This window comes from Rhea pennata, chromosome 3 (assembly GCF_028389875.1).
Source record: "Rhea pennata isolate bPtePen1 chromosome 3, bPtePen1.pri, whole genome shotgun sequence".
NCBI classification, from domain to species: Eukaryota; Metazoa; Chordata; class Aves; order Rheiformes; family Rheidae; genus Rhea; species Rhea pennata.
Window position 1 is genome coordinate 34,433,746 of NC_084665.1, and position 14,985 is coordinate 34,448,730.

The 14,985-nt window shown below is 36.7% G+C and overlaps 1 protein-coding gene across 1 annotated transcript in view; it reads left to right on the plus strand.

The window, feature by feature from the left end:
• Positions 1-12,042, plus strand: part of KIF6 (kinesin family member 6) — a 183,676-nt gene extending 171,634 nt beyond the window's left edge. Inside the window, exons 20-22 of the mRNA XM_062573606.1 lie at positions 5,870-5,959; positions 7,850-7,956; positions 10,868-12,042. Of these exons, the coding sequence (XP_062429590.1) occupies positions 5,870-5,959; positions 7,850-7,956; positions 10,868-10,884 (214 nt within the window). The 3' untranslated portion in view covers positions 10,885-12,042. The remainder of the gene's footprint in view (positions 1-5,869; positions 5,960-7,849; positions 7,957-10,867) is intronic.
• Positions 12,043-14,985: the final 2,943 nt, after the last annotated feature.

Genomic DNA, 14,985 nt, shown 5'->3' on the forward strand with positions numbered 1-14,985 from the left:
GTAGATCTTGTTTTATGTAAAGTGGTTTAAACATACTTTACATAGCTATATTTCCAGAGTGATGTATATGGAATTAGAAACACTATTTCTACTCTTTGTGAGGGGCAGCTGCAGGCTTAACATCCCACTGTGAATGAAAATTTACTCTTCCCCCTACTTGAGGCAATAACATGTTAGAGTAAAAGTTTCCAATTTCACAGACTGTAAGAGTATAAAACAGTAGAATGTTCGTTTCCCAAGGATTTCCTTGAACCATATGGACACAAGAATTTTATTTATTAATTCTCTTGATTGTGTAAGATAAGTCTTAGCTACAATTTCTCCTCACTGTTACATAGTCCCAAGACACAAATGGTCCTTTGTTTCTAATTCACCTAGAAATCAACAGCCTCTTTCTGTAAACTGATGTTGCCATTCTCATCTATCAGAATAACAGGTCAGAAAAGCAGAAATGGGCTTAAATTATACACAACATAATATGGTATATATAAAATCTATTTCTAAGGAGGAATTTAGTTCACAGATGTGTTCAGGGGGCATAAGATCTAAAACTTAGTGGGCTGCATGTCAAAAATCTAAGACTGCTGCTGACAGAATAAGTATGCACTAAAACCATTCAAACAAATTCCGTAGTGTGAATGGATATAAATACAGACTTCACAATGGATATAAATACAGACTCAATAAATAGAGTATTAAATCTCAGCATATCAAGGATGCAGATATATTCCATAGTATTTCTTGAGATTTATATATTTGTTTGAACAAAATCTTTTGACCATCCTGTCGTGCACAATTTATGTGCATTATTATTGTTTGACATATCTTAGTCACGTTACTAGAGATATTTAAGTCTTGGGAGAGGAATGTGATAGCCTCATATTGTATTTTATATTAAGTCAATTTATAACTAAAATAACAGGGAAGCAAAGCTTGGTAATCCTTATGAGGCTTAAGAAGGATACACTCACATAAAAGGCACTCAATTTATGGCCAAACATGTCTGTTTTTCAGTTGAAAAAAAAAATGGACGAATTGTTAAGTGCCAAAATGAGTCTGTGTTATAATGGAGTGAAAAGGGGTGCATATCTGCCTTAATTAATAAGGTTTGAAAGCCATAGGCTTGTTCCTGCTACCATTAAATTAAGCAGCAAAACTTGATTGATTTCAGTGAGCACAGTGCTGAAGGAAAGGGCACCTAAAAGGTTATCAGTGAGTTCAGCATGAGGTCTTCCTCTGCATGAGAAAAGTATTTTTTAAACAGGGTAATTACATTACCAAATCTGATATGCTAAAGTAGCTGAAACTAGTAGTTTGTATAATGTAGATGCTTACAGGCTCATGTTCATTAACTATTGAGCAGATTCTGTGGTTTCCCAATTACATATAATCTTTGCATATTTATTTCATATGAAGGTTGTAGAAATAGTAAATCTCATCTGTTCGGAAAGATTAATTACAATGAAGAAGAACTGTACAAAGCTGAGAAAGAGCGACCCATCTCTGTATTTCAGGCTGAAAAGGGTCTTATCAGCGTAATCCCAGAGGCACAGTACAAAGAGAAAGGAAGAAGAATGTAAAATAACAAGTTATTTTATTCAAAAAGAACACCTGATAAAATTCCTCAAATGTGAAAAGGAATGCACTGCTTGTCCATGTTGTCTCTGCCATAAAGGTGTGGTGTTAACTGCAGCTCTTCCATGAGCTTATTTACATCTCTTGGTGGTATCCTGTCAAGTCTGCAAAAAGTCTTAAAATATGTCAGGCTCAGCATTCCATGTCTGCTCCACTCCAAAATTCAAGTACAGTGTTTTGTTCATCCTCATATATTCTTCTTATCCATTGGCAAAAAGTTTATCAGGTCCTTGTCTGTTCAAGTTACTGCTCCCACTGAATGTCTAGCTTCACTGGTGTTGAACTGTTTTTGTATTCTCCTTGAATCAAGAAATTGTTGGATTCTTATTCAAACTTGTTCAAAATTTTGGATTTCTTTCCTTCTCTCAGGAGGGATCCAGTCATTTTTAATTCAGTCAGATCTTTGTCTGTTAACCTTACTCATTCCCTTTTACTGAATCTCATTTGTCCTATTCCAGCAAGCCCCCCAGGCTTCTTGGCTCTCCAGCTTCTTTTTCAAAATCCTCCTTGGAGATTCCCTTGGAGATAATCTCAGATAACTCTTCGTGCTCTCTAATGACTTTTAGCATCAGTTGTTTTAACATTTATTGTCTTGAAGTATAAAATTCACTCCCTGTATTTGTGCTGTGTGAAACAAAGGAAACATTTACTTTTTTTTTTTTTTTTTCTGTCTTGGTCATTTTTCATTCATGCCAGTTTTCTAAAGTGTTCTGTGATGATGAAATATAACCTGGGAATAACATGTTTGATTAGTAGCATTTCAAAGGTTTTCACATTAGTGTCTGTTGGTAATGATTTAGCCTGAACAAATCATCTAAAAATTTGCAAATAAGGCCAAATTTGATTTTGTAACCAAATACAAAAATGTTCAGATTTTAAACAGCTTGACTCTTGCTAAATATATTTTGTCTGCCTTTACACAGAACATCTGTTCCCTCCACTTCCAAGGCACAGATGACTGGAGAACTGCAGCTGAGGGGGTTTTTTTGGTAGTTTTTCTAAGAAAGCAAAGTTTGCATACCTTCAAATTTTACACTTTCCATTTATTTCCCTGATATTCTTCTTTTTCATTGTTACACTGGCAAATCAAGTGTTCCTACTGCAACACCCACCTTCTTTCCAGCTCCTCGGACTATGTGCTAGAAGGAAGTGATCAGCCCCATGGGCTCACCAAATCCAGCTCTTGGATCTCCACAGCAAGGGAGGCACTGCAGCAATAGCGTGTATGTCCCTCTAGCTGTCGTGTATATACCTCTAGCTGGTGCCCCATATCTGAACCAGGAAGCATACTCCCTCCCAACAGATGACCCCAAACAAAGCAAGTTGCTCAGTGGGTGAAAATTTAGGTACTAAATTAAAAAGAACTTAGAAATCTGAGGCTGACTGACTATCTGTAGCCTTAAGAAAAAGCAGGAACTACAAAGAAGGTATCAGAAAGCAGGAGTTTGAGACTACTTGAAGAACTCAACCCAAGGAAAATTCAGACATATTCAGAATGAAAAAAATGGGCATTATAAATTGTCAAAAGAACTTGAGCAATTTTAGATCTTAGGAGATAGATAGAGAAAAGGTGACAGAACTTTTATACCTATGTCTGACCAAGTCCAAAAGCATGATCCAAAAGTGCCCATTTATACATTATAGAAATGTTGGTTGGATCTAGAGCTCTCTAGGCCAATCTGCTTGAAGCAGGATTATCATCACGCTGGATCATGTCAGTTATGGTTATTTTTGGCTTTGTCTAGCAGCCTAAATCAAGAAGCACTGACTGTGCATTTACAAATCGAGACGCTAAATACCTGACTTTTTACCTTCAGGTTTCCTAAGCACCTGCAGTTTTACCTTTTGCCAGTGCAGCATATTCTCAGATTGAGCCACTAGAAAAGTTTTCATGCAGGGACATCAATGTCTGAGTCTCCAGAGATGCCCAGTTTTTCAGGCTTGTCACAGAGAGAGGGATATCATTTCCCCTGCCCCTTGCTGTCATAATGGCTTTCCATTAAATTTAGAGCAGTGCTGGCAAAAATTCTCATGTTTTCTCATCACTGGAAAAACATCTTACACTGAGGGTTAGACACTAACTAAGTGTTAGGTTAGAGCCCCCTAAATGTTGTAAGCCTGAGCATACAAACCACTGCACAGCAAAACTACACTTTTACTCCCTTTCCAGTTCTGTCTTGCAATGCTGTAGATAGAATGTCCCAGCTCCAGTTCCTAGGATGCAAAGTCCTTCCTCATCCGCATACAGACCTCTCCCCCTCCCCAGCCTGGGGGATTACAGCAATCTCTGGGATGTGTAAAATATCATTCTGAGTTCTGTCAAGCTAAAGAGAACCCTGCTTGTTACATTAGTGCTCTAATCATTAACTTGTTATAGGGAAGCAGCACCCTGAGTCTGTACAGAGAATCATGTCAAGCTTCCGCTTGCAGGGGAAGAGTTTGGATCCCACAGACAAGCTTGTCTTACTGAAACTCCACAGCCAGAGAGCTGGAGTTTAAGGCCTATCTGTGAGCATTGTACTGTTAATTCCCTGGTTCTAGGCAGCACCTCACTCAGTCTAAGGGTTTTTTAATATCAGCTTCCCCCCATGCCCAGTTCTCCCTGAGCACTCTAAAGTGAATTTAGGCATCTTGTTCTGGGTCTCGCTTGAAGGAATCACTTGAAAATGAGATCTAGGGAAGTCAAATTCTGCTACAGCTGCAGTATCTAGGTTTTTTTTTAACAAAATCTGAATCTAAATCCCCTTTAAGAAAGAGACTTGATAATTTTGGAGACTAGTTTTCAGTGAAATTTACTGGGAAACATGCATTCAAATATATAAGCTACTGCGATTTGGAAGTAACTTACATCAGCTCACCCACTGTAAATAAGCTTGTACACTCTTCACAGCAGATAAAAACCCAAGAAGCTTATTTCAGTGACAAAAGGCAAAGAAAAAGGATCACATTACATCACATCAGCTTCCATCTGTTGCAGGCTAAGAGCACAATCATGGATGGTTGCTGTGGCTCATGTGGTGCATCACAATTTGAGAAATGGTGGTTACACAACTTTGATACCTTGGTATCTCAGGGCTCAGACACAGAGTCCTTTTTCAAAATGGAATTTAAGCCCTCTAAATCACTTAGTTCTTAAAAACTGCCAAATCAATGGGAAAAAAACCCACAAGAAATCCTAAAGCAGAACTATGATCACAGATATTGTTAAATCACACAGTAGGAAGTAACATCACACATTCTTTCTAGCTCCTGTACTATGTAACTATAATAAAGTATGGAATACTATTAACATTAAATATATAATTACTTTAGTAGAGTGAGGCTGAATCTTGATGTTATTTTTATCCATATAGGCATGTGCAAATGGTATGGGACTCGAGGAGTTAAAGAGAAACATTTAGGAAACCTGGAGCTGTTCATCTTAAAATGACTTATACTCTTGGGCATAATATCTTCTACAAAATTGAACCTGGCACAGTGTAATACAGTAAAATTTTAGTAATAAATTTCTTTCCCTTGCCAAAAATATCAATTCATCAGCCAACAATGAACATACTATTGCAGTTAGAAAAGCAAGAGCTTGCCCATCCTGCCATCTACTGGAAAAATCCTACTGCTGAGTAATTCCATATTTTAAATTCTCTAAAAGATTGACACAGGAAATGTGCAAGTCCCCAAGGAAAGGAGAGAGTCCCTAGACATTTCGTGACAGAAATCTGCTTTCCTAATTGAGAGATTCCTTGATAATGATATCTGTAGCAATAGGAATGCACAATAGACGTTTGCAATATATTTGGCTATCATCAACAAGCCACAATCCAAAGTCCTCACTCAATTTTTATCCAGTCGCCTACTGATTTCAGTAATAATTTTGCCTGGCTAAAGAAAGAATGGAAAATAAGCTAAGGCCTCGCTTGGCTAATAGTTTGGGAACTAAATATGCCTCCAGAAACTGCACATCAGATACATTCAAATGCTTTACAAGTCCAGCTTAGAAGGCAAATTCTAGAAGCATAATCTTTATGAGTTTATTTGGTGTTTTTTATTTGCACATTCCCTATACCTAGTCGTCACTTGGCTTCAACTAAAATCCTCTTTATTCTAGTAAACAACAACTGTTTTATATAGATTTAAAAAAAAATCCGATAAACAGCTTCTTTGTAGTCCTTTAGCATGTATTAACATTCCCACTACAAGGACTGTATTCTTTCCATTATTTCCTCTCTCATTCCAGTTCTTCAGAGAGCAGAAGAATCAGCCCTAATGAAGACTCAACTGGGAATAAAAGTTCAATTACTTTTAGTTACCCAACTTCAGAGTCAAGGTAAGAAGTGTACCTGGGCTATTCAGAGGAAAACGTGAACCAGTAATATATCTCCTATGTAATGTTCAGTCTCTTTAAAAATGGAAAAGAAAACTGAAATTGCAGGTTTTCCTCCAAATTCCAGAACACCACCACAAGCTGTCCCACCATCAAACATCTGCATTATCAGTGGGAAAGAAGTGACTCCTTGTTTGGCCTGAAGTTTTTTCCTCAGTGAGCTCAAGTTATGATGACTATATCTTCTCAGCAAGAAAAAAAGGGACTCCTAAAAAAATAAATAAAAGCATTTGAAGTGAAGGCAGATCGGTGTTTGTAAATACTGCAGAATTCAGGGACTATACAGAGATTTTTCATTCTTGTGGTTTAGTCCTCATTGTGACATTAATATAAAATTTTAAGTAAGATTTCTTGTGTTTCCTTAAAATATTTAGAGACATCTTCCTGCAAACTATTCTATTAAAACAAAATGACACCAGCAGCCTGGATGTGTCAGGCTTGGCAAAGGTTATATGTCATGTTTTCCCAAAAGTGGTACTGTTTTGTTAAAATTAACTTAGCATGTTAGCAGAAACTACCATTTTTTTCTGACTGCTCCTCATTTTTTTCATTTGTGTTGATTTCCTTGACCTTTTCCTCCACCAAAATACCATGCCAAGTTAGTATACTTCCAGAAGTTATAGTCTTATTGTGCTTTAACAATTCTGGCTATTACCACTCTTAGGAAAATATGGTTTTTATTTTTCCTATTACAGAAGAAAGAACAAATGGGAAGGATTTTTCTCCTTTCATTTTCCAAAATAATCCACCACTGGAAGAGGAAAAAAATCATGGAAAAATTACTCTGCCAAAATTAATGTTTTAAAATTACATTTGTGTTTAAGAAAAACAGAAGAAAATGAGAAGTTAAAGGGGAATTTAGACAGCACTTTCTGAAATATATTCTGCATCCTTCATTTTTTATATTTTCAAATGAACATTGATAAGACAATAGTCCTTGACTGGTGCTGACATCTCCTTGCTGAATGACATAAAGGAAGTATTTCACTAGGTTCATAGTCATTTTGTTAATATTTTGATTTTTGGTTCACTGATCTAACAACCAAAGACTTAATTAGTAGCACAAAGACAAAGATATTGAAATTCTGTTTTGTATCAGGCAGAATTATGTTCTGCTGTGATAGTCAGTGAAGAATAATGGAAATAACTATAGTTACAAAAGCTGGATACATAAAAGTAAAATTTCTCCCTATAGCGCCTGTTGTGCTTTGATGTAACAATTTTTATCATTATATTTTTCAATTCCCCAGTCATGCACTAATTATTCTTTAAACAAGGCTAATTCCTTAGCTCACGTAGAATAGCATCATTATACTACATCAGTTGAGAAGCTATCAAAGAATAGAGGTAAGTAAGTCAATGCTTTAACTGCATAGACACAAGATTTCACTCAGTATTGGAGAGTAAAGACCAGAAAGTAGTCGTCTCTGTCAGCAGATGCCTTGTGATTGTTTACTTCTATATGTGTATGTAAACTTAATTTCCTCCTTTTAGATGTATATGAAAACTTAATTTCCTTACAGTAGGCAAAAATACTACTGCTCTGCTTTAATTAATAGCAGCACTTTTTTAATGAATTTAATTTCACTTTTTATGTGAGCTTTTATAACTGGTAAGCTTACAGCCCTACCAAACCAGAAAGCTAGTGGCCAATCTTAAGAATCTGCCTAAGAGTATTAAGATATCCTGAGCTTGAATCTCCTCTAAACTATGCCATCTCTACCAATACAGTTGCAGAACAAAGTTCTCCATATTGAAAAAGCAAACAGATACAGGAATAGAAAAATAACCTTCTTACTCAGTTGAGTCTGCAAATATACTTGCTTGTTTCAGGACCCTACCAAGTTCTAGCTCATCTGTTCCCCTGACTGGAGACAGCCAGATTGATGCTGACATCCTCGCTTTCATTAAAGCAAGAGAGAACATCCTGCAAAAGAAAGGTAAATCTTTCCCAAAAATGAGAGGCCAAAATGAAATTTCTAGTACAGCATTTCAAAGCCAAAATAGCTTTAGTCTACATTTATATTGACACAAATGGGAACTGATTCTGGTAGTTACATTACACTACATCAAAACAGTTAGGATTCTTCACATGTATTTATTTTAGTAGCTGAGTGCTACAATGTAAAACTATGAAGGCTATCTGTTTTTCCCCACTAGCCTAAATTAACTTTCTGAATCATGTATGCCTATGTAGCCTACATGGTATGTTTATTTGCACTGAAATAAGTACTGTTACGTGTTACTGATAATTAAAATACTTCTAAAATATTCAATATACTTTTTTTAAAGCTATCTGGTCTGATTTTCAGCTGCTGATTTTCAGCATAGAGTACTAATTTAGCTGTAATAATTTGCACCAAATAAAAATTATACAAATGATTACATTGCACCCTACCTCACTTTTACAGACTGATTTGCTGTGTCTAATAGAGTCTTCCAATAACAAATATTTCATTATATCAGAAGCTAGTAAAACTTTCTATGGGTATTTGATATCAGATCAGACACTGAAAGCAATCATAGGCAATAAAGTTCACTCTACAGTGTAAATAATTGAAATTGGCAGGAGGCACTAAATGCACAACAGTAGCACTGTAAGGTAGTGTGAAAGTAATTCGTTGTGATAAAGAAAAACTGTCTGAGCTTTTCTTGCTTTTCATTTAATTTTTTAAATAAGAATTTTTAGTGGCAGCAACCAATTAGAGAGAAGATGAAAGCAGCAGTGGTTACTGAAGCAATAACCTTCCATCAGCACTTGAGTGCTGATGACAGCAGTACTTAGCAAGCTATCAGCACCTGGCAGATGGTGTTAGCACTGTCACAAAGTGGGTCTTCAGTATCACTCTGCTTATCAGGGAATTGTCAGGTAAACACACAGTGGCTGAAAAAACAGCCTCATTGCACTCACCCAAAGCAAACACTTAACACATTTAGGCTTTGGGTTCCCTTTTGGCTTAATTTAGAAAAGGTATTGTAAAGTTTCTTCTGCAGATGAAATTAAATGGAATTTGTAGGCAGCTCATTCGAAGCAGGTTACAGGTAAGTGTCTTAAGACAAACATTTAAGACCTTTAGAAGGTCCAGTCTGATCCATTTTGTGAAGTACAGTTACCTAACAAACAGGAGTGTAACTTGCCATGTGATCATCTCCTAAATCATACCATATCAGGAATGTACCTCTCAGATACCTTTTTCATCTTACACCTTTTTTTTTTTTTCAGCCACAGGCTATTACCTAGCATCATACATCAGTTTCAGAAGGGACTAGGCATTATCAACATTGATAGCTATTAGGCCCCAAGTTATAAAAGGTGTTCTTGCAGATGGCCCTGGTCAATGCTTTTAGAATTGAGTTGAAGTTCAGTTAGTCAAGATGAGCTACATCCTGCCCTAAGTAGCTGAAAACGATTGGAGTAGCATTTGCATAGTGCTTACTCTGGTCATCCTGGCAGTGCAGGGCTAGATAGCTCAGCCAATCACTAATCAGTCACTAAATACAGGCAGGGGACAGAACTGGGTAGAATCCCATGTGATTCACACTGCCCACCAATCCCTCCTTCAATCTCCCTTGGAAATCAAGGTCTGGCTTAAGGGTGTGTTCCACCACATCTATTCTCACTTCTTCTTAACGGGGCATGTGAGCCTCTCTCAAACTTTTCTCAGTTGGCTTTTCTCAGCTACGTTTGCTGTCTTTCCTCACTCCTACCTGGCATCTTTCTAGCCTGCATGCAGAAGAGAGGTATAGTGATTGCTGTAGTATTTGTCACTGGCTATAAGAAGTGCCCCGAAGCGGTTGCATCCAAAGCAAAGGAGATTTAGAGGGTAGAGGGGAGGGGGTTGCTCTTAAAGAAAAGATACAAGATACAAGGGAAAAATTAATAAGACAGGAAAAGCAACAGAACGCATACTTTGAGAAAAAATTTTACATGTTATCAGTCTGTCATAGAACTTCTCCTCAATAGATCTCAAACAGCTCCGAATTAAAGCAGAGAGAAATATTAAGTGGCCCAGAGTCACTGTTGAGTGGCTTCACTTAAAAGCCACTAAGTCATATAGAACCTAAGTCTGTTGAGTCCCTGTCCAGTGCTCTGTTCTCTTCTTGCCAAACCCTCCTTGGCCAAGATATTCAATAAGTATTTCAACATTTACATGCAATTGTGTGCTTTTCCTGTACAATTATTTCCACAGAGCTTCACTCTCTTTCTAAGAGTGCCCTGCAGGAAACAACATGAGAAAGCATCAGTCCAGCCAAACCAAAGTCTGCCAAGTCTAAAAGATGTCAACGTATTTCCTGCTCTACTTTATTGATCCTGACCCTTTCAAACTGTTATATCAATAGCTTAGAAGCAAGCTGAAGGTCCCACTTTGCATTAGCTGAAAAGAGAGGATAAAATGTGTGCAAAAGCCAATGGAGTGGAAAACAAGTTTCATAAATAGAAAGCATGGGAATGCTCAATATCCCCTAGTGACAGTAATACTGGGGAGGGAATGAGAGGTCTCAGATAACATTAGCTCAGTCTGTAGGTCGTGGCCATTTACTTTCTAAACAAAGATGAATTAAAGCAGGTACATTCACAGTGGTTTGCTGGGTTGCTAATACAACGCAACATTGGAAAGCTTTTTACAAAAGGCTACTCTGTAAACATGCATTTTGGTACCTTTTTCAGTCTTGAGGTAGAAAAATGAAAACTGCAGAGAAGTGGATGAATGATATTTTTCCTAAAAGCTTTAAATTAAAATATCCTTTTTTTTTTTTCCTTTTTATCGCTTTGTGTTTGTTTGCAAATTTCTTTTAAAACTGATGACACCTCCTGAAATACAGTCTAACAGGTTCTTTATCTCTTTGCAGGATTGGGGAACAAGTGAATTTCTCATTGCAATCTGCTATTTACTTTTAGAAGTAGTTAAAGACTTCTTTACTTTCCTCTTCTGTTTAGAAACCAGGTATAAATAACTACTTCGGATGTATGACTTTAATTGGTAAAGATAAAGCAGTGACTTGTTTATGACAGAAAAATACATTTCTCTAGGGAATGATATTTGAAGTTTTGCACTCAGCATGTTTAGCTTGCATTAAGATTTACCAAGACTAAAACAACTAAACAGAAACTTGCCAAGTGTGTTTGTTTACTGAGAATTTGTTGAGTGTTTTCTAAATGTCAAAATTATCTAATGTTTTAATGCTCTTCTACATCTTCAGTCTGAGGAGAACTTACTGTTATTGATGTTATTTTTTTTTCTTCTTTGGTATTTCTGTACTGGAAGCTTGCAAACAAATTCAGTTCAGCAGTTTTATTTGCAAGGAGAGCTGTTGCTGATGACAATGAATGAGTTCTACTTTTTTCCCTTCCCCCCAAAGTACGTGTCTTACAAGATGATTGGTACTGAGATTGTGTTGTAATACAAAAATTAATTTTCATTGAAAAGATATTCTACAATTCAAAATTGGAACGTTTTCTCATTTGAATATTAAGTGGTATGCAAAATATATACTCTCCCAGAATATCTAGATTTCAGAATAAACAATGACATTTAATAGGTTAAAGCAATGCGGGACTATTTGTTGTAAAACACAAATGGAATGTGAAAACTTAAGTGCAGTTATATGTTACACGCAGCTAACTTCATTCTTGACACAGTGCTACTTTATTACGTAACATGCAGCCTTACTTTACACTTCAGATTTAAACATATCTAAAAACTCAATGCAAAAAGTCTGTTTCTGAGAAAAGCATATTTTCAGATTGAAACCACCATTTATCATGCTATTGCTAAGCTTACAGTCGTATAATTGGAAGGGTTTTGGTTGTTCACATAAAAATTCAGCAGTATATTGGCAGGAGTCACACATCTTTCTCAAGGATGTATATTTCCTCAAGTTGCTGTTACTGAATTCTGTGGCAAATTCAGAATTATTTGGAAGCACATGATTAACTGATACATGTTCAAACCTATAGAAGACATATGTTGATCAAACTAACAGCTAAGATGCAGACAATAAAGAAATATTTAAAGCTATTTCTTTTTCCACGTTTCAATTTTCTGTAAAATTCAGCACAGCTGGCACAGAATTAGAAAGTGTAAGGTAAAGTGACAGTCAAATATCTAGTTACTTTGAGAAAGGAAAAGAGAGTTTGACAACTTGGTGAAGGGTGGGAAAAGGCCACGGGTCTTCCCTTTTCTGTTTGTCAGCTTTGCTGGAGATTTTGTTAAACTGTCCCTTTTTTTTCTACCTGAGTCTTTACCTGCTTGTCTTTATCTTTCTTCTTCTCACAGAGGTTACTTTATTATACACACACACAGAGAGAGGCTGCTCAGAGTGTGTGGGATTTCCATTCCTTGCTGCTTTTTCCAAGAGAATGGGGATTGGGGTGGAGGCAACTGTTGAGTTCACTTTAGCAGGAAATTTAGAAGAGAGCTTGCATCCTGTGATCAGCCATCTCTCTCTGCACCACGGTTTAGGAATCACTCTGCTAGGCAGTCAAATCCTCAAGTTGGTTTTCTGCTGACACTCTCTTTCCACCCGTCATGCTGAATTAATGTTTATACAACTCCACTGAGGTGAGCAGGGCCACCAACATGTCTCCATCTAATCCAGCTAGCTGGAGAAGAACAAGAGGCTCCAAACCATTGCTGAATAAAGTAACTCAAACCATTGCTGAGTAAAGTAACTGTCTTTTCCTGTTTTCAGTAAAATCCCCATCACAGTGAACTTGTTTGGATATTGCCAAAAGAGAATTATTGGTAAAGTAGCTCATTTCTTTTGACCTTTAAACATTTTTGTTTAAACGTTTGAGTAACTGATTAAGAGAGGGATCTCAGCACTATCTTCGTAGGTTGTATATAACAAAGCAACATGATGTTTACATATCCAGTAAACCTCTAAATCCTAGACAGAGAAGATTATTGTTATTTCCTGTTTCAAAATCCTTCAGTCTTTTTTTATAATGACATAAAATTGGTGTGAGGTTTGATCATCAGTATCAGCAAAATCATGCCTGATTTGCAGAATAGTGTCAGATTATTGTACCAACGCACATGAGAAGAGCCTGACCAAGAGGACATCTGGTAATACAAAACCATATAAATAAACATAAATGCAGAAAATTGGCCTTTCTTCCTTCTTCTGGATGTTTCCATAGCATTTTTAGCCAGAAAAGGTTGCTCATTCAATACACAGTAGTCTTAAGAAAAAAGCATACTTTATTTTTTTTAATATAAACTGCCTGTACTCTTTAATGGTTTTCTCTTGTGCTTATAGGCAAATTAAGGTTGACAGGGACCTCAGAAGATTTTTAATCCAACCTCTTTCTCAAAGTATCATCAGCTGTGAGATCAAACCAAGTTGCTCAGGGCTTTGTCCAGTCTGGTCCCTTGAAAACTTCCAAGGGTGGGAACTACACAAACTCCCTGGGCAACCTGTTCCACTGCTTGACTGTCCTCATCATGAGAAAGCTTTTTCTTATATCTAGCATGAGTATCCCCTTGTTACAACCTACTCTTTATTACTCCGGGAAATTTCAGTTGGCCACAAGTGAACAATATGACTTGTTTTAATAATTTATCTTCAAATAATTTCTAGATGAATTGGAAAGGACCCCAGTGTTTACCACATTGTAGAATCAATGGCCCACATTTGCACTGGTCTTGAACCTGCTTAGCCACCTGTGAAACAATATTGTTATGTACAGAGGTTCTCATACATGACTGACTTCTGTCTGTTCACCATGATGTCTAGCTGATGGTTATTTAAATGTGTATATGATAAATACAATTTGTTATCTCCAACCAGAGTAAATCCAAAGATCTTGTTTATGGAGATTTCTTGGGGCAGTAGCTCTAGAGCTAAGTGTGATTCAGATATTTCCAGGATTAATCTGTGCCAGGCATTATGGGTCATGTCGCCTCTAATTTCAAGGTATTTCTAATCCTTCCATATAGTTTATTTTAGGAGAAGATAGACATCCCCTTAAGCCTCTTAGAGCAGCAGAGCTTATGGGAAGGCCAGAGTATGATCCAGATTTCTGATGAGGGCCAAAAGGCCTGTTCTCATCCATGCTGAATCTGCCAGGGATCTCCACACAGCCTGGAACCATACTAGTAAAACCAGCCTTAGGCTTGGACATTTGTTTCCATTTGCACCACTTCCTGGCCACCACAGCCTTCCAGGGAGCTCCAAGGAGAAAATGGAACAACCTTATGTTGAGTTTCTCTTGTTTGGAAGATGGATACTCTACCAGTTCAATGTCCCATTTTCCCTCTTGTGCTTTTTATGAAACAGGTTTAATGTGGAATAATGAGGTTCACATATAACAGTGTAAGTATATTTTGAAATTTCTTCCCAACAAAGAGATTTTATTTTTCTTACCTGGTTTACTCAGTTATAGGACACAAGTGTGCTATATTAGTAGTATAAACTGAGGGCATGTCAACAGAAGAGTGTTAAGTTCTTGTAAGTGCCAGCTGTACCAACTATTCAACTGGTGAAAACAGATGTCAACAAAAAGAAAATCTGGGAATGACTTGATAGCTGTAGCATGCTTGGTAGCTGTATATGTAATTTATTTGTCTTTTCAAAGTTCATTTTTAATAACCTCAACAATTGAATTTCTATTTTTAGATGATTTCGTATTAATCACTTTTATTGTGGTTTAAATCAATGTTAAATGAACCTTTTTGAATATTTTTTCTGTTTCACTTCCTGTAATGTTTACTTTGAAATTTCACCAATAAACCAAGCAATGTAAATTAGAAAATTAGAGTAGTTATTATTGGTGCCTTGAGTTAACACCAGGACAATAAAATTGAAAATTTTTAACTGAAACCTTGTTTTCCCGTGCTCTCAGGGCCGTGACTTGAGATTTTCTAAAGATTGTCGGCAGCTTAAGTGCTTCTTTTGACACAATCAGAAAACTAAGTAAATACTTACAGTTTGGGTCAAGAGTGGTTTACAAAAATGTATTTGTA